Raw genomic sequence first — 27,051 nt, 5'->3', positions numbered from 1 at the left:
AATGCACATGAAAATGTGATTTATAAATGGCAAAGTGAAGACCCACTCCATGACCTTCTCAAACCAGTAACCCAGAAAATTCGATTTACTATGCATCTTTTTAGAATCGTACAAATAAATATATTATATAAAGATGGAAATGTGTACCTTAAAACAAAAGTGTACTTTAATCCAAGTTTCCAATTTTGCAAGAAGTTGTCCCACACGTACAAAATCGTCTGCTACCCAACGTGTCTATTTGCCGCTAGAACATATCTTCTCAACATGTTCCCCGGCGTATAGTCTGTGTCTAAATTCTGTAACAATTTTTCCCCATCAACAAGACGTTGTAAACACATTACATCCTATTCATTGTTGTTTCTCTTCCACATAATAGCTTCTTTTTCATAAAATGTTGAACGTTACTAACTTTTTTATAAGATCGGTTTAGTTTACTTAATATCTCTTGCCATTTATTGGCATTTTTAGGTTGAATTTTGTAAAACTAGCTATAAACTTGACCTAATTACTCGCCTGAACTGCTGACAGGAACAGTCCAAAGTAATATATTTCATTTATGTAGCCCAATGGATAAACATAAACATGGATAAAAATGGATCTTTTCAAAGCTATGCGCAGAATAGGCCGACATATCGCGAGTCAGGAAAACGGGGGTGGGGTGGTGGTATCCACTGTGTCCAAAATTATACTATTTTGAACAGAAAATTCTGGTGACAATTGCATCGTTTCAAATAGTAAGCATTGCTGTGTTTTATTTTTGTCAATCGCTCGAATTCGGTATGCGTTTTGTTTCAATATTGGAAACGAAAACCTTAGGTGCGCAGAAATGTCCGACAGCAGTGTACTTTACAGCATGTAGACTGTAAAATACCAATAGTCTGCGAGGAGGAAGAGCTAGTCACCCGTAGCTAGAAGAAGCTCTCAAAAACGGCTAGGATGCATCTATTTTGAATTGCATCAATCTGTTTTGTACGAAATGTTTTTTTCAGAATTATCACCAAGGAAAAAGGCTTGTGGTTTGCTGCACAAGGCGTCAAAAATGATCTTCAAGCAAAAATGATTTTGGATGGGATGCATAAACTTATTTTGACCAATGACTTTTCATGTTCGGATAATAATATCCTTAAGCTTTGGTTTAATAGAGGTATCTCAGAAAATTGACATTTTTAATCTCATTTGCGTATCTTATTATTTATTTTTCTTTAATACTAGGCAGGTGAATCCTGCATTAAAATTGTGCATAAGAACTGTTTTTCACCCTGGCTTCGAATCATAGAGAGTACGAGATGTTCCGATTGATAATTTTTGGTTCTTCCGGGTTACAAGTCCGTGAGATAGCCTTAAAAACCATCAATCCGTAAGTTGGTAGGTTGGGTCGGGGAAAACAGGCACTTGAGAATGGGAACCGTTTTGACTTTATCTAGTGTACGCTAATTTAAAAAAAAGCAAAAAAATAAATAACACAAAAGACCATGTTTTATTTGAAAGCCACAATCATCTGTGCAACGCTCGCATGTGGTAAGTGTAAAACTAACTAAAACTTATAATAGAGAAAAGGAATTGCACCAATGATCTTGTAGGTTAAACTATCAAGTTTCATACTATGCCTGTGTTTGATTTTTAATAAAAAGTAATTTCCAGTGTTTTCCTCGCTAGTTATTATGGTTATTTTAAAAAGACGTTGTTTATCTTAGATATTGTTAAAATAACATTTTATCTTCGTTTTGGTATATGATTAATGCATTTAATTTGGATTATAGAGTATACATCTTGGCTTTACTTCAGAGATCATGTGTATGTCTCAAAAGACTGATGGCTTTGCATGGTCAGTTTCACTTCCTTGGCATTAGAGGTAGATTACTGGTAAATGATTCTCAGTATCCACTGACTATGATAAACACTGCCTTTTTTACTTGACCAGATCTGTCATGAAATAAATCAGTTTTAACTTTTAATTCCCTTTATTTTCATGTACGAATGATGGGTGTAATTTGCATTATCGAGTATATCACTTGCCCTTACTTAGATGTGCATCTCTGAAAAGATTGATTGGTCATTTTGACTTCTTGACTTCAGGTAAATCATTAAAAAAAAGAAACAAAGTGCATTTATCTGATAACTTTGTTTTTGTTTTTTATGTTTATAATTTATTTATGGCACTTTCAGAAGTTAGTGTTGTCTGCTATGGCAAATTCATTTTCCATATTTTGATACCTGCTTGAGTTTGTATACTTTGGACTAGTTCAGGGTCATTTCTTGAGCCAATGAAAGCAAACAATTTGATTAGCTGATTAGTTTTAGAGAGAATGTTGTTTTCCTGACTCCACAATAAGAAATTTTAGTCAGAGTACTTGAAAACAGCACAAAGGTATATCAACATTCTCTTCATTGTTACAAATGCATGCAAGTTCACGATATACCTGTCCCACTGTAAGAAGTAAATACTAACTGTACATCAGAACCTTAAATGCACAAGGCTTAAAAAAAAAAAGAGGAACAATTCTCCAAATTTAATGAATGGAAGCAGGTGTGTTTGCATATCAATCTTACACAGTCATTATTTCAATGTGAAATTAGGAGTCCAATCCCTTCGGAGTTAGTGTGTACCCATGACAGCTTTTGTACATCTCTGTTCATTTCAGTGTCATTAGTTGATGTATCAGTAATTACAATACATTTGGATAATTTTTGTAGTAATTTAAGGCAAACAAAAGTTTAAAAAAGCAAATAGTTATGGAAAACAAACTTCATGAAACTTCTGCAGATGTCCAGTAGCAGCTGTATGTATTGTTCAGGTTGAGGGTTTGACATGTAGAGATGATCTGCTAGCCCAGGCATAGTAAATTTCCAATTGGACTAGTAGTTTTCATATTTTTGGTGGTCCAGTGCCTAGTCTGAGTTATTGCCAGTCATCTAACAAAGAACTAGACTGCATATTATTCAGCAGGACTTGTAAGTTTCTCAACCTCTATCCCTTTTGGCTTTGAAGAAATGCATGGTTAATTCAAGACCTGAATTGTCACATTTTTTCATCTATGTGTGAAAATGAAGTTAAAGTTATAGCAGACCCTATATCGATCATGATTTTTCATCACCAATATCCACTTTAACAGTTCAATTTGCATCGCATACGCAGTTAACAACTTCCTGATATGTATGAAATTGATCATATGTGCCGAGTTTGTGTTTGGTCACCACATTAATTACCTTGTTATTTTGAGCTGCAGTTTCATCTTGAATGTAACAGGACCATGTTGCTAGGTAAAACCATGTTTTCCAAACTCTTGAAATTCATTGCCCATTTGTTCATAAGAACACACTCAATGACAGTTGTGTTTTATGTGTTACCTGGCAACAGATTCACTTTCCTTATTGCAACTTGGATCTTTGCCATATATTTTCTGCATGTGCTCTTGTCACTGGATGTGGTATATAATTTGTGAATATATCACCTTTTCTGTCACATGGGATGCAACATTGATCATATATTATGTTGCTCACTGGTTTCCAAATGGCTTAATTTTTAATATACAAAACCATTTAAAGGTATTACTTTGAGTACATCGGTTATATTTTCTAGTCTAATGTTTGGAAATGAGCTATACATCCCATAGTAATATATCTGAAAATAAACACTAAAATGGCATGTGCAATTTGCATTTTTTATCACATTTAGGAAATAATAACCTTTGTGTAGATATTTTGCAAACTGTATTTTTGGATGAACATTTTCTTTTTATACATAGTGTTATTTTCTGTTTTGTATTTTTTTGAATTTTGTATTTCTGGATTGGTATGTGCAGAATAACAAATAAACTGAATGGGTTGTTTTTACTGACATCATGATCATGTACACAAATACCCAAAATGCAACGTGTGGGCACCTTGTGCCTCCAGTTGGATTCCATGAGAAATCATTATCAACATCAGTCATAATGTATATGCAAGTTAAAAATCTGATTTAAATGTCAATAAGGCTAATTACTTCATCTAAATGATATTTTGATTATACCTGAAGTTATGTGCTCCTATAGCACAAAAGATAACAAAGCTGGATGTTCCCTGGCTTATATCAAAAGACATAATAGTGAAGTTGAACTGCAAGCATGCATATTACTATCACATACAAATGCAGTTGTTTCTGACAAAGAAAGTTATGATTTTTAAAAAAAATTATTTTGTATGATGTCCCCCAGAGTATCATTGTTTACGAATATTTCCTGACAATGATCTTCATGATGCAATATCAGTTATGAAATTAAAATTCATAGCATGTGTATTATGACAGAACTTTTATGTACCAATACTTTATGCAGAAACAAGTGCTTAACTGTCAATGACAGCTGAAAAACCAGTTTGGTCATCTACATTCATCAATTTCAGATTTGACACATGACGTCTTGGCTACTATAAACTCTTCTTGTTAAAAAAAAAACAAAATACTTTAAACATACATGCAGAATGTCAACTTTACACCATAAATTGATGCCTCTGATTACATAATACCCATTGCTACATATATCTCATGCATGTACATCTCAACTGCAGACACACAGGAATTAACAAACACAGGAGACAGACTAGTAAAATCATATGTAATTGAGAGTCGTGATAAGTTTTTTACTTTATAATATCTATCTGATTCCAATTAAACTGGGGATGGGGAAAATTAGAGATTTTGTACATCTGATGTTTTACATCAACACTGTCTGGTTATGGTAGGTTTGGTATATGGGTATGTGGTCTATCCAGTTTTCTATCTGGTAAATGACTAAGGATCAGCCTGGGTTGTCTACCATGGTTTAACCTTGGCAAGGTACTTTAATCCAGTTAACTTCTCAAGAGTTCGAAATATATACTGTTATCTAAATGCAACAAGTACTGGATTGATTCTAGTGATGCAGGCAAAGTTTGTAGGAAGCGGTAAAGCTTACTCTGTCCTGCAAGCAAAGTATCTGACTCCAGTTATACCGTGGCCTGGGGACAAAATTAAAGACTTTATACATGTTCTATGACATGACTATGTTTACATTAATACTGTTTGGTTATGGTAAATTGCATAATTTATGTATATCAGTATTTGGATAATGCATTTGTCTGCCTGGCGAGACTTTATAAGTCTGTTTACATTAGCCTGGTTATATCAAGTTGATAACAGTCAAAATTTACATAAACTGATATAAGGCAAAATGTACCCAGACTGAAACATACCCAAGTCAAAACATACTCAAGTCAAAATGTACCCAAGACAGAATGTACCCAAATTAAAACATGACCCACACTTGCTTTAAATAATGAGATAATTTTTTTATAGTGTATGTATGTGTGTGTGTGTGTATATATATATATATATATATATATAAAATATTACTTGTTCCTATAATGACAGATTACAGTATTATTTCATTCATAAACTGATAAAATGGAATATATGCATGTCATACAAAATAAACTTTTTTTGTAAGAGAGCAATCAAAAGCATGTTGATTACAAGTTATGACGGACAGATTTCAAATGACGGTATCATGGTACCAATTGTTTTTCTGTACACCTCAGTGCTAATGTTTAGTGAAATAAATATACTTTCTATCCTATCTCAAATGCATGTCACACACTGTCATAGAGAACAATGCTAGATTGTCAATTTGACAAGGACAAAACCAGGTACTCCATTGCATTTAAGAGAGATAATTCTATTGGAACTATACAGGGGTAAGAGTTATCTAGTCACAGTATACAAATTTTCAGCCACGTGTACCACATTTAAATCTTAAAAAATACAAAATATGATCTTGATATGAAATAACATAATCTCACATGTTGCCAAGAGGCACAACTTTTTTTAAGCTTAACATAAAGTACAGCTCTTACATAATGCACCAATCACAGCTAGTTTTGTTTTTTATTTCTGAATACACCTTAAGCTCTGCCCACTGGGTTTGTTCAATTGGTACCATTATTCCTGATGATATACATATATTTATCCACACTTATCACTTGCCTAAGCATTACGTCATTTGGTTCTGGTAAGCTGAGTGGTCTAAAGTGTTTGCATTTACTGATTACTGTCAGCTCTCCTCTATCCATGGGGTTTGAGTCTTGGGCACAGCTAATGCGGGTATATGATAAAGTATACAAGTACCTTCCCGTGGGCTGAGGGTTCTTCCCAGGGTTTTCACAGGTTTTAAGAATTTCCTACACCAATGATGCTGACTGCCATGTATGGCCTATTGTGTGCTGAAAAATAGTGTTAAGCCTACAGCAACAATAATGACAACAAAAACCAACACAGATTAAGACCAGGGCAAGACACTGTGGAAAATGCTTTGACTTGGGCTAATGGCCAAATTAGGAAAGGGTAGAGCCAGGACTTGTTATCAATAAGAGAGTAAAGAATTAATAGTCATGTTGATTGTTCTAATCTAGGTATCAACACTTGTATTAAAAAGTCATCGCTATGATTTTTTTTTAATACAGTTATGCATCTGCTATATTATCAGTATTATCACTTTTGGGCATATTGTTAAACATTGAGGACACAAACAAATCATTGGTATTGTGTACATAACTCCATTTGATACGTAAAAGTGAAGTAAAGTGAACAAAACTCATCACTTGGAAACTTGCCCATATCATATTGCCATGTTTCAGTTGCTTAATATTTTCATATTAGCCTGGGTTAGCTATTGTGGTGCGACACTGGGCAATGCCCCATCAATATCAACAATAATAATAATAACAACATTTTTTTATGTTAATATATGTATGTTTTATTAATTCAATCAAATGTTTAGAAGCCATGTGTCAGAAGTTCTTATTTTCCATTCTGAAAACATCAGTTTTGCCAGCAATGGAATTTGCAGAGTATTAATATCCATGGAAAGAAAATCCATTGTAAGCTGGAGGGTATAAGGACAGAGGTATCCATGCTTACAGAAATAGCATCATTTGTGGCAGCCTCCGCTGCATCTTTTTCTATGATGGGACCTTATTTGTAATGGTAGATTTTATTGTTGGAGCATGAACTTGACAAATAGTTTGTATGTAAACTGTTGGTGAGAAGGCAAAATATGTCACTAGGACACCTTTTATGAGGCATGTTACTCAATTTATTTGTGAGAAAATGTTTCATTAGGGTGGACATGAGTGGAATGATGGCATAGATTATATGCATCTGAACTTTTTTGCACTTCAAAGTCAGAAAACTGATTATGGTCTGATGTCATTTTTAATCCTGTTTCCAGATTTACCATTGGCACTGTTAAATTCTTACATTTCTGCTCTGATAACTGCTTTGATATGCATCAGACAATTCACAACAGTAGCCATTTTGTCAGACACTGCTGGCCCTATATGATCCTAGAGCTGATACACGTAGAACTGTGATAATTCTGCCACAAAATGCAGTGAAAAGCTTTTTGCAAGTTCATTTGTAATACTTTCCACAAAAAAGCCATTGAATTCATCCCCATTGTTGCTCAAGTGATTGTACCATTTTTTTTGTGGTGATGGGTGATTCATCATCACTATCATTAACTTGCGATGGTAAGATAAGAATAGATAAGAGAAATATTATTTATGGTCTGCTTGGTAGAAAACAAAAGCAAAACATTTGAAATGCCTGCTTGTGCATGGACTTTCTAGAGGATGATACAGCCAACATTTGGTTTTGATGTGATGTGACATTACTAGAGAGTTTTAGCAGGAGATTAGCATGTTGCTACCATAATTGTTAATTTGTAGTGTACTGATTATTTATCTGGTCTGTAAGGGGCCATGTTTGTGTCACATGACCCATGATTTTGCTCAGGGCAAAGAGGGCAATACTAGCACGGTTTATTAAAATGACTCAACATCAATGTTATTAACCACTTTGATATTAGATATTGATGCAGTGGGTTTCCTGCAAGAATGTAGCCATTTGTTCTTCTCTACTGATGTTTCTTGAGGCAAGCCCTGTTAAATGAAAACTGTTCTGCAACCCTATGAGCTCCAACAACTTGCTTGAACTCATCATTATGACCTTTACTGATACTAGATTAAATATAGTTGGGTTTTCTACAAGAATGAGAACATTTTGGTCACTTTTAATCATGCATGGTGCAGCCATAGTTTCTTTCAAATATCCATACGCCAATGGAACCTGCTTTTAGTTTTGCAGGTAGCACGCATGTCATCCACCATTGTGATATTACAATTGCTCTAAGAAAGAATTGATGTAAATGTATGAAGGAAACAGTACCAAGTACTGTGAAATCTGTTTTACAGGAATCTTATGGGTAGCTGCGAAACTTCATTAGTAGCTAAAAATGTAAACTGACCTTAACTTGAGACTTGCTTACTGACCAGCCATGCAGCCTATGTGTCATCTCATGATATCTCTTAGGCAACAAAAGGTTCACCGAAATTTAACTTTTAGACAAGTATCTTTAACTGCCAAAAGTTGCCTGATTGACTTACAGGGATGCATGAGAAGTTTGTAGGTTTCCCATGTTGCAAAAATGTTTGAAAGGAAGTGATGAAATTTACACTGTTCTCAAAACAAAGTTCATCTTAGGACCTTTTGATGATTGTTGTCAAATTCTAATGGATGTAGTAATATAGAAGAGTTAGAAATATAAAGTTATGATAAAATATTTAACAGGGTTCCAATTAAAGAAGGCATATTGCTAAAGCATAATACATATTGTTACACAGAAAACATGTTGAAGTCATAACAAAATCCTCAGAATGTGTCAAATGATTTTCAAATTGAGAGACCTTTATTTCCATGTTTAAAACCATTAATCACCTTTGTTATTTAGTGCAAAATATAATGTGAATTTTGCAATTCCTGTGTGTTCTTTTATATAGGTGACAAAATGTACGTATATTTGGATTAAATTAAATAAAAAAAAACTCATTCAAAACATCCGTGCATGATCATTCATTGAAAGTGCCAATACTGATAAATTTCGGAGAGCATTTACATGTAGTTTTAAACAAGTGTCCTAAATTGCCTTGGGATCAGGCAAAACAAAATGCAAATAAATAACAAAATAAAAATATTACTTATGTTGTATTTTATTGAAATTGCAATTAATTGTGATTTCTTTATTTTGGTTTCAGTTGTTGCACTGACTACCCTGGAGCTAGATGGTGATGTTGTGTATGGTCAATCCTTTAACTTGGTTTGTTTCACTGTCAATAATGGGTCATACCAAACTGGTGCTTTTTTCAGAAGTTTTAGCTCATCACAACCTGGAACTAGAGTTGCAACTATTGCTTACTTCAATTTTTCATGTACTACACTACCAGCAAGTTTTAAAAACTACACATACATTTGTAGCAATGAGGGAAAGAATATGACTCTTACTGTACCTGCTGAAAATGAAGTTGAACACAACACTTTCTGGAGGTGTGCAAATCAAGGATCAACTAATGAAGGAAACAACAATGTCATCCGAGTTTTTGTCAATGGTAAGTGCATGTGAATGCATATCTGTGTGAACTAAGGCATTTATGTTGAGAAATGACCAGGATATAGAGTATTGGTAGATATAGGAGAATGCCTCGAATAAATATGATCAAAATGCCTCTTTCTGTGATTGTTATATTTACAACCTGTTGTGTTCGTGTATAGACAATATAACATTTTCGCCATTTGAGCTGTGTATCAACTGACGTATTTGTAAATTCTATCCGATATTCCACTGACATGATAAAGCATACATGTACATAAAAATAAGCAAGCACATTAGTTACATCATTACTTTAAAAGAAGTTTTAATCCTCGCCTACCACTGTGAAGGTGAAGCCAGTATGCAAAATTTGAAACAACTTGGAAATGTGGTTAGCCTGATATTGGCATATCAGTGTTATTTTTGCCTCAGACAACATGCCAGTAGTAGTAAAACTCCATTTCCAGGGAGGTACACATGCTCGTTCACATACTGTAGAAGTCTGGAATTTTCCTTGGGCAGTCTCACAATATATAACTAGCTAAGTCTGCCATCTTCCCGATAAAGGGAATATTCTGGTAGACAAACTGCATTTTTATGTCTCTCTTGTACTATATAAGAGAACCTGTGATTTAAGTCTAGATTGTCATCATCTGTATACGTACACCCTCCAACCATTCAAAATAATTTTGTAGGTACTCCATTAAGGCAGGATCTCCAGATAAATTCATTTATGGTGAGAGATGTTCAGCATGTAGAGTAATACAGGTGTCCATTGACTTACCTGAGTTCAACTTGCATGTATTATGCATTAAAGCTACTGTATTTAATGAATTCTTTTGTAATATAAATTGTTTTTAATGACGATTGAAAAAAATAATGAAATTATGTTTTTAAAAAAATGTAATATCAGTAATACCATATCTATTGCTATTGCACATATAGTACCTTTCCAGAAGGAAAATACGCAACTGAACAACATAAATTCTATCCTCCTATTAGGGTGAACCAGAAACTTCCTGAACACGGGATCATCCCTGCTTAAGAGTTGCATGTATCGACACCTGCATGGAAGACCCTCTTCGTATATTTTTCATTCACCATGTAAGAGTCATTACTGTTTACTTAAAAAAGATGGGTCAACAGGCAAATTAGTATCATGTTGCATGACATATATCCATTGCAAACTTAAGAACTATACCCAGATCAATTTGTATCACTGTTTTAATAAGCTCTCTTTATGTTTGTGTAGACTTCTTCTGTGCATTTGGTATATGTCTTGGTATTTTACTTTTAATTTGTGAGGGTTTTAGTATTTCAAACTGATTGCTTTATTTGTACTGTAATCTCCCGATAGTAGTATAGAAAAAGGGGGGTCTGGACCACTTTATCACTGCATGCTTGAGGGAGCCCCCATTGATCTATACTACTGTGTTGTGGGGGGTCTTGGACTACTTTAGAGAAATTGGGGTTTTGGACCAATTTTGTTAAGCTCACTGTTGTTGGAGCTGCTGGGGGTTCTGGACCACCGGGGGTTGCCTTTTGATGTGAGGTTTTTGGTGTGTGCATAAAACATAGCTATGATAAATTTATTGAGTTTTGGCTTTGTAGTGTTTGTGTGCAATTGTGTGAATGCCATCGGTGGAATAATGTTTATTGTCAAAGGGGTACAGTCTTTTTTAGTTAATGAGCACTGTTGATATTTTATGCTGTTGTGATCAGAAAGTTCTCATGGAGTAATAATTAATGTGTCCATGTAGTGCTTGTGTGTACTGTTTGTTGGTGGAGATGTGTGCCATGACGTTTTATTTTTTACTCATTAGGCTTTTATTCATGATGGTACCATTGTGCAGGTTGATGCAGTACATTTTGCCTTGAAGTCCGATGAATTCCATGATGGGTATGCTGCTTCTTCTTTGAACTTTCCTAGCACTGTTTTATTGTCATCACAGTGGAATGGGCTGTGTGGGGGATAATCACTGAGATCAAACAGTTCTCGGTGTTGATACATGTAAGTGTAGATATCACTGGTGTTAATTTCATACACGAGAGAGTCGGTGTCGGTCATGAGCAGAATGGCTTTGTCTCCGTATTTGCTTTTCATCAAATCATAGTGAAACTCGAGCATGAACATTTTGGATAGGTCGAGAACTGCAGCATCAATGTGGATGGGTTTGTCCAGCTTGAGATTGTTTTTTCTGGACTTGATCACGAACAAGTTCTTTGACAAAGATTTTCATGTGCACAGAGGCGTCATTGGTGACCAATTTATCTAGCCATTGTAGGTTATTGACAGATTCAATTTTCCTGTTGTGTTGAATGTTTTCAATGGTTTTTCCAAACACGATATTGTTTATGAGTTTGAAGAAGTCTTTGTCAAATGCCGTGGTGGCACTGGCTCGTTGTGTCATGTTAAATCTATGTATTGGTTTCATCCGAGGTGACTGATTAAACTTGAGGTCATGAAAAACATTTTAAAGAATGAGTCCATGCTGGAGAGCTTGTTCGAGCAGTCGATGGTGTAATTTATACTTGGTTTTGTTGGCGAGATTGGGTACGAGTTTTTTCATCTTTGTGTCTCCGAATCCGAACTAACTCTTCTGCTATAGTTGTTGTTGAAACAACATCGAATTGGTGACAAGAATTTGTTTGGTGGAGAATGGATAATCGTGTGCGTGATGGAGATGCCATGGATATCCAAGATCTGCTTTGACAATATATCCCCAATCGTTGACGTATCTGGCTTGTCTTCCCTCAATGAACTGTGGTGTGGTAACCCAATGAAAATCTCCCAAGGAAGCGGTTGTGAAGCGTAGAGGTTGTTCATGTGGCGGTAAAGGATGTACATGGGCGGCTTTGTCGGGCTATGGTTTTTCATGTATTTGTTGTTGGCAATGGCATGTCTTTTGCTGATGACGGAAATTAAGCCCATACCATCTGCCTGGTGAACATGAACATGTCTGGATTGGTAAAGATTTCTAAGTTCACTCCAGAATGTTATGGAGGGCATACCAGGAGAGTGCTGGCGAGGAGAAATACCAAAGTGGATTGAGTTGGTAATGGTCCATGTTCATGTGTCTGAAATTGTCAAGCACGTTGAGTACATCCATGTTAAGATAGACATCATGATAATCGCCAAGGGTTTTACAATCAAACTCATTCCATATCTTGTTTGCTTACTGGTATTCATCGTTTGTGATTCCTGAGACCTGTAAGTGGGAATACAGGCGTCTTGGGGTGGCAACTAAGTTTCGTCTAATCGTAACCATGCATTAATGTATTTGTAGGGATACATTCCTTTTTGTATGAGTAGATCTGCGTTGGCTCCAAATTCTTTTTCCAGGTGTGTGAACGTAGGGTAATTTCCAGCGAATTCTTCTAGCGAGTGGCCAGTATGAACTAAGCACTATTGAGTCCAATCGAGAATGACATTTACTGTTCAAAGTTGTTGGGGGTGCATTTAATTTGTGTCCTGTCTCAGCGAAAAGTTGTTTGAGGTGCAGATGATTCAGTGTTGCGATGATAAAATGTCCATTGTACCCTTGTTTATTATGAGCGATCACCGGTAGTAATTCTGGATCTTTGAAGCATAGAATACAGTCAGCACGAGCAGCTCCTCGATAAGGTCCGGTCACATGGCAATGATCTCTGACTTTTGTTTCATGTGGTTTAAAGTACTCTTCGCATATGTGGCACTACTTTGTTGATTTGTGCTTTAACAGTTGTTGAGTGAGTGGGATCAGCGTCGTTTGATTTTTTCAGATGTCGCTGATGCGTTTCTATTCTGCAATGAGCTGTTCAAGTAACCACAGGATGCAAACCATGCATTTGATGCTGTTGATATGGTGAAGACAAATTTCTTAGAACAGCATGTCTTATAGCTGATCACGCATGGGACAAGTTTTCTTCCACTTGGGTAAAAGAATGGTCTGGATCATGTTAGGGTCCTTGTACTTTTTGAATGATTGGCCCTGAGTCAAAGTTGATATGAAATGTCAGTGCATATTGTCTGTAGTGGTGTTTGAACTGTTTTGTTCCCTCACATGGTATCTGAACAGTTTGTAGTTCCTGACAGTAACCCGACGACACGTGATCATGCAGTGTTTGCACCCGAGGTAAGCATTGTAAGCAACGATAGGAGAAATATCTATATTCTTACGCTGCATGTACTGCGATCGACATAGCCTACTGATGTCCTTGATGTACACAAAATGGTGCTATTAATAAAGTATATTGATGTTGCGTTGTGAGGCTGTTTTGGAAACCATCATGGATCGACCATGAACTGTTTATCGCCTACTTTTTTTCATCGAGTCTGAACACGTTGATGGAAAGTCCTTCGTTGAGTGCTTCCAGTTTAAGAACATCTTTGACCGCTGCCAGAAACATGATACTGGTGGTTTTAATGGTATCAAAATACAGCTTGTAGTTGGAAACATCTACATGGTCTTCAGCGAGATGTTTTGCAGAGAGGACTGCCCACAGCAGACAGTTGCTGTTGTTGCTTTTGATGTTGATGCATGCTTTTGTTGTGATGATTTGTTTGGGAAATGCTACGTGCTTAATTCCTCGCAACTGTGTGAATTTGGAAGCTTAAAATGTGGCATTATTGACTCCGGCGAAGATCCATACCGATTCTGACTCTTGATAATTTTCGATGTGACGTTGGATAAATGATCATGTGACGTCAATATGTAGCTGAAATCGTCACTGCAATAAAAAATCTACGATTTGGATTTCATCCAAGCATCTGTGCTCTTTGATTCATAGCTCACACAAAATGAACCTTGAGAGCTACTTCGAGTTTGATGGCTGTGTGTGTTTGGTTCTGCATCCATGGTAGGTTATAGAATATGTTGCAGGAGTTCTTTATCAACTCCCTGCCTAAGCACATTCTGGTGATCATAAACAGATCCCTTGTCTGTGCCTCTGTAAGCTGTTTTTGGTTTGTTGGGGTGGTAGATGTGCAGTTGACAACTTTGCTGATGCCCACATACTTTTATTGCGTTGTCATTGAATGGCTTGTTGGTTGATTGTTTTGGTTGTTTTTTCTTGATGTCGTCTTGTCGCGATCGGCTCATGATCTCGTGCTGAAGCCATTAGGGCTTTGAGAGTTTAGCAGTTTTTCCAGCGTGAGCTTTGTACTTGTCTCACAGTTGCTTCATGTAATGCTGCGACGTGATGATATCTCATCCCGGCAGCGCTTTGTACTCACGAGCTTACAACGTGCAGCACTTCTCGGCATCGGCTTTAGGTTTCTTCTGACATGTTCAAACAATTCATGCAGAGAAGCATTCGATCTTGGATAGGACACAATTACCCAAAGCATGGACTGATTAATACTCATGAGACGACAAGCAATATCCTGTCGTAGGATGAAAATCTTTCCTTGGATCTTTCACTACCTTGTTCAGAATGTTATGCTTCATTTGTATAGTCAAGCTTTTTATCTATCTTTGAGCTGATAGGTGAATATATATATATATATATATATATATATATATATATATATATATATATATATATATATATATATATATATATATATATATATATATATATATATATATATATATATTCTTTCGTTCATCTCACTGGGAATAAATCCGATAATCTGCTGGACCACTTAGAGATAAGACCTGACGGATAGCAAAAAAAGTATTTTTTCTAACCTGGGGAGTTCCTCTCAAGAGATGCCAGAGATGCAGCGCCCGACTACTTTGATGATCGCTAGAAGTTAGATGTCAGTGTTGAGATGGAAGGCATTCATGATGGCATCCATGAGATCCTTTCGATTTTCCACAATGACATAAGTAGTATATTTGGTATGGTCCACTAGGTCAGCTTTGTTGACTGTGATTGCAGCTGAGTTGATTGTATCCACTGCATGGTCAGCCATTGCTCTATCTTAAGACTAAGATAATTTTAAGATCTTTTTAAGTTTTTTTTCATTCATACATCTCATGCAGTGCTGCTTGATTCGATCCTCATCATAAAAGATCATCATGATATTGTTTCTGAATAAATCGGCACACTGCTCTCGTGTGTTCGCACTGTATCTGGAAAGGTGTTTTTTATATACTTATTTTTAATTTATATGACTAACAATCCAGCCTGAGTGTGTCAATAATAATGTTTAAAATATTTAGAATGCTTGTATGCTGTCTTCAGAATTTCTGCACAGGAAGAGCTTCTCCTGTATGCATCAGAAACTGGCACAGAACGAAATGAACGAGACCTGAACATGTCAGTGTTTATTCCAGACCAACACAGCAGTACTTTCAGCCACCTGGCTATTGTGCTGGTAGTAATGTCTTTGAAAGTGCAAAAGAAAATAATGACTTGGTCACTCTTCCTTATTGTCCTGTTCTTTACAAATAATGCAATAGTGTTCCAACTGCACAAAATTCAAGTTTATCAAACCACCTGATGTGCATAACAAACAAACTCCTGATTTGGAATCCTTTAACATATCTGTACATATGAAGACATTTCTATCATGGCAGATCTGAAAATGTTCAAATTTTAGTCTGTTCTAGGAGGCCACTAATATAACTTCTTCCAAAGTCAATTTCCGTTTTATCAGTGTGTATAAAGGCTAATAGCTATAACACATGGGAAACGTCCGAAGTGAAGTTATAGCTAGGCTTAGTGGGACATCGTTAAGAATACCTCTCATAAATCTAGTGATTATGGTGGATGAAGTACCCCATGATATATACAATATTTCAAAGTCTAAAAGAATACTACTTTATGTGGATTCACAACACTATTGTACTCTTTTAAATTCACAAGAAAGGTCAAATATGACACTATATCTGCTTCATTTAGGCAAACGGGACTGCATTCCGTGATAGACTTCCAAAAATACCACTTCTTTCAAGCTGCCTCATATTGCTTCTGTGTTTCTGAGTGCCTAGTGATGAAGATGTTGATAGGCGTTTCCGGAAAGCCCCTATCACTGAGGCATTTCTGGACATGAGCACTCCATGAAGGTGAGATGTTTCCCCATGGGACATGTATGCCCTTTGTCAAGGAGCTGCAAAATGTCCTTGTGTCTTGGCAGCCTGACAGGGAAAGAAATAAAACACTGCAGCAATAATGGTAACCAAGTTTGACTGATTCAGTGGGAGAATGTGCTTCCCAATTATGGTGCCGAAATAACGGAGCTTGATCTAACCAGGACATTGAGAAAGGATTTGTATGGTAAGCCCTAGGATCTGGTATCCAAGAAAATTATCTAACTGAGCATTCAGTCTAGAAGCAAAGAGATCAATATTATGCAGTACCCATTGTATGGATAAACAATTAAAAATGCCCAATCTACTTAAACACAGTTCCTGCGTTTGTATTGCACAGATTGCACTAGCAGAGGTCTATGATGAAATAACTACGGCCCGTTTGACCAATGCAGATGTTTTATAGTTCGGGTCATATGGTCTGTTATTGGAATTTCAAAAAGGGCAGCGGGTAAGATGAATGCATCTGGAATATCTTAACATGCTGCTTAACAATGAGGGGCTTAGGCATGGTAAAAATAATGACTGGATAGTTAGGCATTGTAATTAAATGCATAAGGGTTAGCTTCAAACAAAGCGTTGAGAAACACACAATAACTAATAACTCGTGTGCAAAGCCTTGTAAAACACTGAATAGCTTTACAAAATAACAAATAACTTATGAATAGAGCCTTGAAAAACACCCAGTGGCTTCATACTCAAACGCACACTTTAATAATGTGTTATCATTACAAAAATCTCTTTACGTTTCATGGGAAAGATGGATTGCCAACTGAGGTACATGTACTATTGCTAGGTGGATTCCATCCTTTTGTCAGCATCAGATACAAACCATCCCCTCAAAATTGACAGTAGATCTTACTTTTTTCCCTTTGTGAGCAGGTCAGCTATATGCCACATTAATCTTATTCATTTGTTTTCTCCTTCAGATCCAGTGCGCAATGTAACACTAGAAAACAACACAGTAGTTAATGTTATTGAAGGTATTTCTGAGACCTTTGTATGTGAGTCATCTCCCTGTCGGCCCAGTGCTGCCATCTACTGGATGAAAAATAGAATTAATATTACAGATCCTCAAGTTAACAGCAGAATACAGGAATATGGAACAAAGAATATCACGTCAAGCAATCTTCAGTTCGCTGCAGTAAAGGGAGACAATGGATCACTACTGGTCTGTGGTGCTTACAATGGTTATGGAACTGGAAAGTTATCAGCGAATGTAACCATTCTTGTTCATTGTGAGTAAAATAGCTGGAATATATGTGCTGTCACAGCATGACAAATTACAATTTTGAAATTTAGGTCTATGACTGGCATGTATTTTTGGGATCATTTTTTAAATACCCCATCCAGATCTACCAAAAGATTTACAAAACCAAAAATTATTAATGCCAGTTGATTTGAAATACTGTCTTTTAAATTAATAAATTAATTAATCATAATCTTGAAAATCAGATGCCTATTCTTTTAAGCTTTAACTTTCACTGATAAGTCGTTGTTGTTGTAGGGTTTAATGCCATTTTTCAGCACACGATAGGCTATACATGGCGGCCAGTATTAATGGTGGAGGAAGAACCCCGGAAAGAACCACCGACCCACGAGAAGCTACGGGCAAGCTTTCTCACATGCTCACATTTGCCGAATCTGAGACTTGAACCCACGCAGTGATCCGTAATGGAGAGCGCTTTAGACCACTCAGCCATTCGGGGCCCCGTGATAAGTCGTAAAGTCAAGTCCACAAATTCTGAATGCTGTATTACATCACAGTCAGATTCCTTTAAAATTTGTAAAGCACTGATGATATGTCCTTTTCCATATGCAACATGTTCTTCAATTTAACAAACGAACCGTTCCGTTGGCCTAATGGTTAGAGCATCAGCCTTGGATGTGGGAAGTTGTGGGTTCAATCCCCAGCCGAGTAAAACCAAAGACTTAAAAAATGGTACTAACAGCTGCCTCGCTTGGTGCTCAGCATTAAGAGGTTAGTGTTAGGACTGGTTGGCCTGGTGTCAGGATAATGTGACTGGGTGGGACATCATGCTACATGTCTGCAGCATGATGCCCCAGTGCTAGACATCACTATAAACTGCCACACTGCAGACATCATAGCGCTATGACTGAAAAATTGTTAAAGCTACGTTAAACAAAATCCCTCTAAGATTTGTTAGTCATATTATAACATCCATGAGTCACATTGGTAAATCCCATTTCACTTAATATATGGTGCCATGGTTTTTTTTCAATATTGACTGGTTATCTAATTATGTGTGTCAAACTATAACGAATCTGTGACACATGGTTTAGTATTGAAGAAACACTTCTCTTCTGTTTTCTTGGAAACATGTCATGCTCACTTATTATAACTAGAAAATAAGGAAACTGTTTTATGTATATAGCCAGATGGTTGCACACATTGAAAATATAAGATCAGTAGACATCCCAATGTCATATGCATCAGCCTCAAAAAGTACTTGTTATTCTGTGTCTCACTTGTTCCTGATGTTGCCAGATATAATGTTTGATCTGAACTTGGAAGCTCTTTTTATTACAGGAACTAAATGGGTACCCTATAATTAATTGCATTACCTGGGTAATTATAAACAGGAGGGTACCTGAGTAACCGGGTTGCCATTTACACCTTTAGATTTGGGACTGGCCATTTCATTTTGGGAGGAGGGCATACAATTTTCAAGTTTAATGGGGGCTTAACAGGTAATATAGCAGTAACAAATGCCTCTGTCCAGTACAGATGGTAATACTTTATCATCATAAATCAACTGTGCAAACATGTGTGTGCTTATTATTGTCTTTCAGTCTATCTCCATGGATATTATCATCCTGAACAGCATATGCAGATTAACAGTATTTAAAAAAAAATTAAATGAATGATAATAAAAAGAACTAATCTGAATGTTCAATTCATCATGTTGAATATTACTTACATTGGCTGCTCCTATTTTGACAGACATTGTACAAACACAGGAACAGCATAACACCTCTCCCTCGATAACTCAAGTACGACGGGCTGCACAAACATAGACTGCACTATAAGTGAGGGCGCGAGTTACCGAGGGACCTCCAAAAATTAAAAAAATCTGCTTAGGCTATACTTCAAGAAAATGGCTGGGGGGTTAGGGAACTGGGGTGTTTAGTGACTGAATCCTCGTTTTACATTCACGTCGATAATAATTGTTAATGACACACTTTTTCTAAAGACATTTGTTATTCTGTATAAATAACATTTATTTTCAAAATGTCCAGTATGAAAGATCGTTCCAACTGGTTTCAAGATTCATCATGTGTACGCAAAAACATCTGTGTATTACATCACTGCTTTTTGTTTTGTTGATTAGTCTGGTTCCTGGAGTGGTATTTCATGCTATACTGACAAGTCAGGAGTCACAGTAGTAGGGAACTAGTCTAACTGATGATACACCACCAAACAAGATTACTTTTTTTTACAAACACTAGCGACATTTATTTTGTGAATCAACCGCTCCAGTGGCCTAGTGGTTAGTGCGTCTGCCTCGGATGCGGGAGGTCGTGGGTTCGATCCCCGGCTGAGTCATACCAAAGACTTACAAAAACGGTACTAACAGCTGCCTCGCTTGGCACTCAGCATTAAGAGGTTAGTGTTAGGACTGGTCGGCCCGGTGTCAGGATAATGTGACTGGGTGGGACATCATGCTACATGTCTGCGGCATGATGCCCCAGTGCTAGACATCACTATAAACTGCCACATTGCAGACATCATAGCGATATGACTGAAAAATTGTTAAAGCTACATTAAAAAAATCCAAATCACATCACATTTTGTGAAACAGTTGTCAACGTCAAAACTCAGTCTTTGTATTGTTCAGTTTGTACAATACTGATGCCGTGATTTCATTGGAAGTAATAGATCTCTGAGTGCAAGTTCAGGAATTCTTTGAAACTCGCTTGCCCACAATGGTCCTTATCTGTGAAGCCAAGCTTCATATCGCTTGGTTTCCTTGTTATCTTTGATCACAATTATGAATGAATTGACTATATTAAGGTAGTTTATGTTAGATAAACAGTAACATTTATACCATTTGTAACAAGATAACCGGGTGGGATTTCGGATTTACAACAGAACACATTTGATGGTAATACAGTTACAGTGTTTAATGATAAATGACTTGAATGAGAAAAGAGTTGTGATTATTGCGTGCATATTTAATATCCAAATATTGGATCAGTTAACATCATCTGCACGAACTTAATAATGAAAATATAAATAAATGACCTTTCACAGTAAAAAGACAAAGTGTGAGAAATTCAGTGATTTCACACCAAAAGAATGATATGTTTTACTGAAATAGTAAAACCAGTTGTATTTTGCTCATATAGTAAAAATGTATTCACTCAAATAGTGAAAAATGAGTGTGACAGTCAAGTGGAGATTTATTATTTTAAATATTACAATTAATGGCAACAGAATAACCCTTGTGAATTTGTATGGTTATAATGATGATAATCCTAGCTTTTTCTTAGAAAGTTAAAGGATGAGATTTTTTTGAGAACTCATCAGTTATAATGTGCAGAGACTGGAATACTGTTCAAAACTTATATTTGCATACTTATAATATTTTACATGGCAAACACCAACACTCTAGGGCAGCAATTCAAGACCTGAAAAATGAATTGGAATTAATTGATCCCAGGCGAAATTCCAATCATGACTTAAAGATGTATACCTGGAGGCAACAGGTGTTGTCTAATGTTGTAAAGTGCTTAGAGCTTCCCAAAAATTAGGCACTATACAAAGTCCTCATTATTATTATTATTATTATTATTGTAATTGCAAGTTAGTGCAACTGCTTGATGAAATACCCTTAACGAAGGATATTTATTTTTACTTTCTGAAAGTTCACCATATAATAGCAGTTGAAAAGATAATTTGTTTGAAACAACCTTTGTATCATGTACATGAGGGCAAATAAACAATAAATTGTCTTTCAGATCATTCTGTTCGTCCTAATTTATTTCTTGCATAACTGTTCATTTGCATAACTGTTCATTTGCACAACTGTTCATAGCTAACACACTGAAGAATTAAAGTCAGTAAATCAACCGAATCAAAACAGCCAACATGCAAGTGCATCTGTATTTAGAAAGATGGGTTTTCTTAATGTAAGCATTCACTTTATAACTTTGCTACAACAATCCATGGATAGGATTGCAAATACAAGGTTTTATTATTTCTCCATATACTTGGTGTAATGTTAAGCACTGGTTAAATGTTATTTGCTTTGCTGTTACTTTTTTCTTCTTCTTATTTTCACAAAAATGAGTAACTCAGAATACATTAACTTGACCTTACAGCGTCTCGAGAATTCCACAACATAGCATTGTCCCATGTGTTTCTGACCTACATAATTGTAATTTATAGACTCTGCTTTGAGTGAATTGTATATTTTCCTAACTATATTTGCCCAATGGCTTATGAAAAGAGACAATCTAGTAAAACGGTTCTTCCCAGAACAGCAATATCTGCCATTAGTTCCCCATAACTGGTTTACTTACGGTTATAAACTGATTTTTTTCTGAAGAAAATAGTGTACATGTAGCAATTAAAATATTCATGTTACTCATTTTATTCTTAAAACTTGAATTGTTATTTACAGAAGTTTTAATTTTGAAATACAAGTTGTTGTTGTTGTAGGGTTTGATGTCATTTTTCAGCCCACTATATGCTATACATGGCGGCCAGTATTAATGGTGGAGGAAGAACCCGGAAAGAACCACCGACATACGAGTAGCTACTGGCTAGCCTTCTCACATAACCACTTCGGCCGAATCGGAGACTCGAACCCACGCAGACCGAAGTGAGATGGCAATGATCCGTAACTGAGAGCGCTTTAGACCACTCGGGGCCCCCGAAACACAAGTTTGTATGTTTTTATCGTCAAAGGATAACTTGCAAAAATGAGGCAGCAATAGTTGCTAACTTACCCGGGAAATGGTTAATGGTCAGTCAGTTATCAATACACATGCCTGTAAATGTACAAAAGTTTTTTGGGCTACATAACTGATGCCAACACCAGGGTCCCTGAGTGGCCGAGTGGTCTAAAGCGCTCACTGTTCCGGATCACTGCCATCTTACCTCTGTCTGCGTGGGTTTGAGTCCAAGGCTCAGCTAGCGTGGGTACATGGGAAAGCCTGCCAGTAGCTCCTCGTGGGTCAGTGGTTCTTTCCTGGGTTTTCCAGGGTTTTTCCTCCACCAGTTATACTGGACGCCATGTATAGCCTATCTTGTGCTGAAAATGGTGTTAAACCCTAGAACGAGAACAAGATACCAACACCAACTATCTGATGGCTTGAAGGCTACATTTTAACTTGAGCTGTATATAACATAACACTGGAACCAACTTGGCCATCATGTGAGGGAGGATCTCAGAAAGGATAGGCATTCAATGTTCCTCTAAAAAATCACAGGGAAAAGCTGCTATCCTAACAGATGAAGGCAAAGTTGACATTTTTTTTAGACGGCTAGATTTGCCCACTTAAACTGAAACATGAATATCATTTGACAATACTTGTTTGATTGGTAAAGTATTGTCAGAGGTAGATATATTTTCATTGATAATTCATCATAGATTGTGTTATTTATTGAAAAGAAAACGTTGTTAATTTAGATAAGTCTTGTAGAATGTACAATTTATTAAAATTTGCAAATCTTGTGATGTTGATTTCAATGTATTAACACACAGTACACAATCCATCATGTTTAAAATAATAAGAACCTTTTTGCATCCTTTCGGTAAAACTAAGAGGTTCACACCTGCCAAAACATTAAAAGTGGTTTCATGAGCTATCAGGTCATGCTAAAAGTTATTTTTAAAAAAGTTGTATAATTTACAATATCCATTGATATTCTAATTTTTACTAAATGGGGATGAGTGATTGAAGGCAGCAGGCAGTGGATTTCCAAACTATTTCTAGCCTTCCAGGAATTTAATATTTCTGTGACTGTTTGTGTGTATGTATATCATTATATTTCTCTAGATTCACCGATAGTGAACTCCTTCACATCACCAGTAAAAGTAATACAAGGTCAACCGCTGGTAGTGGTGTGTAGTGCAGATGGAAACCCATCTCCCTTGCTGACATGGAACCCTGCAGGTGAGGATAAAGTGAACAAGTCCAGGCTGTACTACTCTGCTATATCCAGGGATAAGGCAGTTGTCCACACATGTACAGCTACAAACAACATGGTACCCACTACTGGTAGTCAACAGATAGGGTCAGATTCCAAGGAACTTCTCATTGATGTGCTTTGTAAGTACATTACAATGTTGTCTTATATATGTTGAATACCAAATGACTGGTACAATGGGTTTGTGAGCACAGTTGTTAGACAATTTTGATCCTGTGAATATCACAGTAATCATTACAAAAAGACTGACATTATCTCATTTTCACTCATACACATAGAGAATTTAAAAAATCCAAAGAAGTCAAGCAGGTCAAGCAGAAATAAACTCAATTTTGGATAAGGTCAAGTCAAGCATACCATGTAACATTACAATATCATGTCATGAAGTAAAAGAGAATTTTAAACTACCAAACAATTAAGTTAAATTTACATAGCACATGCTTATGTAGACCTGGAGATACAAAATAAATGTGTATGTTGACAGAAGCCTTAGGTCCTAAATTAACCAAATCCTTTGTTTTATAAACATTTATGTCAACATACTGCCCAGTTCCAACACATACTTTGTTCTCTTTGATCTTGCTACCACAATAATGAACGGGCATTTGTTTAGTCTTGCAAGTTTGGTTTTTCACTGCTCTTTCAGTAACACGTATGCCCTTTATCAAAGCAAGTCAAGTAGTCTTCAGTAAGAAGCACCTTTTATCTAAGGAAGTCCAGGCACCAAACTTGAAATAAAGCAAAGGAATCTGATATGTTGTTGCATTTTCCAGTGAATGGGACAGGTATTGTGCTGTGAAAGCTTCCTTTTTGCAGGAAAAAAGTTTATGCATACTATCACTAACAATTGCAGCATAAAATACAAATTAAATTTCCAATTATTTGACAACTATAGATATCTGGTCATCGAGTTAATTGAAGGTGGGACATCTTGCAAGGATGTTAGCCAAACATTAATTTATTCATGTTTTCATTTCCATATGAATAGCTTTGGCATAATGATACTTGTCTCAGGTTGACTAAAATCTAGGTCAGCATCAGTACATGTACATACATCATGTAAACAACTATAGGGGGTTTCACGGTTGCAACGGAGTTACTGATCGTAACGCATAAAATTGCCTCCCTTAGCTCCAATGCGCAAGTCCACAAAAAAATTCCAGTTCCGGATAGTTCACCGTCCTAGACTTGGTTAGCGAAACAAAGTCAACAAAGGAAGGTATCTTAGCTATACTACAGATCAGTATGGTTAAACCAATGAATCAGTTATATATGCCAAACATCTTTTGTTCATACTATGAGAATAATTATAGACATCAAATCAAATAATTAGATTCAATGTCCATACTTAAGATGATTAAATAATATTTACTTTCCATACTTAAATGATATCAAATAATTTAATTAAATACACTGTCCATACCTGTTAATATAAATTAATTATCCATAATTTCAAATACATTTGTTGGAACATTTCACTCTACTTGCCAATTTTAAATATTTGTTGCTCATTTTTGGTTGAATAACTTTAACGAAAACATTCTCAACAAATTTTCATTTTTCATATGTTGGTATATCCTTCTTTCTCAGTTATTTTCGCAAGGCTAATAGTTCATTTATAACACGTGTTAAGAAAGTTATAACACAAGTTTGATAAGGAAATTATAACACAAATTCGATACATCAGCTGATTTGTAATCTGAATATTTTAAACCAGAAAAGTTTTTTTTTTATAAAAAAATGGAGCACAGTATTTTAATGTATTCTGAGGAACTTAAAGCAATGATTACATTAGCTATCACAACAATAAATGAGTGTAATTAATGTAGACAGAATATTTATTCATATTTGGGTGTAAATATCGTACAATATTCAGATTAAATAACATGCCCAATGACGTGTTTTTTTTGTTGTTTCATTTTCTTTTTGACTTTTGAAACATCAAATATTGGACGATACATGCGATAACATTCAGCATGATTTTTCTTTGCTTAAGCTGACATGTAATAACTCTCAAACTTGCTGGGGTCTTTAGACAACATTTCTGATTGCCACCAGCAAATTCATCTAAAACTGCCTTCTTAAAATTAGTTTAATTCTGTTTTAATTTCTTTGTGTCAAATATGTAAGTTTTAAAGATCCAATTATTTCACAGATTCCGTCATATTACTTTGGTTCGTCTTTTAAATCAATATTGATCCACGTGAAAGGATGTAAAATTGCAAACAGTATGATTTAAAAAAGAAACTGCTTGTAAGAACATACTCAACAAGTCAATAATAAATGGATACTCACAAATATTCATATTTATTGTTTTTATCTATCAGTCACTCTTTCTAACTTGGCATCACTTTATACTCATTTTTAACCAGAAGTATATTTATGTAACATACGTATGTGAACACGCATTCATTTGAGGATATACATACCCATGCACCAGATGAAAGAAGACAGACAGATAGGTGAGAGCCACAAATGTCCTATACATGCATAATGTGTCTAACATCGATATTTTTCCAAATTGTATATTACTCTAAAATTTTCAACTGTTCAAGAAAATAAAATTAATCATCAAGGAGAACATACTTGCGCCTGGTTGACATTTGTGCATTTTGAAAAAAATTCAAGTTATTTCATGAAAAATATAATGAGCAATAATAGAAAAGCCAAGGAAATAAATTTAAAATAATCATCAAGGAGACTCGTACGTGCGCCTGTCTGTTCAAGCTTGGTTGACATTGTGCATTTTGAAAAAAGTCAAGTTATTTCATGAAAAATATAATGAACATTAATAGAAAAGCAACAGTCTAAATCAATAATAAAAAAATTATCGTTGTCATTCAACCTCCATTAACTGCTATGATTGAATCTGTTCATGATTCTTCAAGCGAGATAAATTGCAAGAACATTTTACGCAGCGATACACTTTTGCACAGTCAAATAATACAAACTAGAGCATAAGGTAGTAATGGAAAGATAATGAAGTTCTGAAATGGGCAGATAATATTTATTTGAAAGCAGAGAGCAGCACAAGTTAGTGAAAATAAATAAAAGATGTAAAAATAATTGATCAAATATTGATACAGTTTCCTCTAAGATAGTGAGATATCGATCCTGCTTGCATAATGTGAGCAGTCTGTCACATTTTCTTGATCTACATCTGCCATCTTAATTGACTGAACTATCCGAAAGTGAGTTACACTGACATGCCCTCTGGTGTTTTCAAAGGGAGATACTAACTGTGAAACCCCCTATACAACAGTGAAGAACAGGGCGATTGTTCAGTGACTCATGTTTGTTAATAGTGGGATATAGATACAACAAGGACTTGCATTTTTATATATATATTGTTGTGTATATTTAATTTGTGTTGTTATTTATTTTATTTTATTTTTTCATTATAGTCAAACGG

General features: G+C 35.8%; 1 protein-coding gene across 1 annotated transcript in view; it reads left to right on the top strand.

Annotated features, from left to right (window-relative positions):
* Positions 1 to 1,330: 1,330 nt before the first annotated feature.
* LOC149774841 (hemicentin-1-like) overlaps positions 1,331 to 27,051 on the top strand; it is a 75,055-nt gene continuing 49,334 nt past the window's right edge. Inside the window, exons 1-4 of the mRNA XM_089944657.1 lie at positions 1,331 to 1,518; positions 9,109 to 9,459; positions 17,389 to 17,697; positions 23,489 to 23,761. Coding sequence (XP_089800783.1) covers positions 1,473 to 1,518; positions 9,109 to 9,459; positions 17,389 to 17,697; positions 23,489 to 23,761 — 979 coding nt within the window. The 5' untranslated portion in view covers positions 1,331 to 1,472. The remainder of the gene's footprint in view (positions 1,519 to 9,108; positions 9,460 to 17,388; positions 17,698 to 23,488; positions 23,762 to 27,051) is intronic.

The sequence above is a fragment of the Sinohyriopsis cumingii genome, unplaced genomic scaffold, assembly GCF_028554795.1.
Source record: "Sinohyriopsis cumingii isolate HCF-2022 unplaced genomic scaffold, ASM2855479v2 utg000127l, whole genome shotgun sequence".
In the NCBI taxonomy this organism is placed as follows: Eukaryota; Metazoa; Mollusca; class Bivalvia; order Unionida; family Unionidae; genus Sinohyriopsis; species Sinohyriopsis cumingii.
This window is presented reverse-complemented; position numbering and strand designations above follow the sequence as displayed.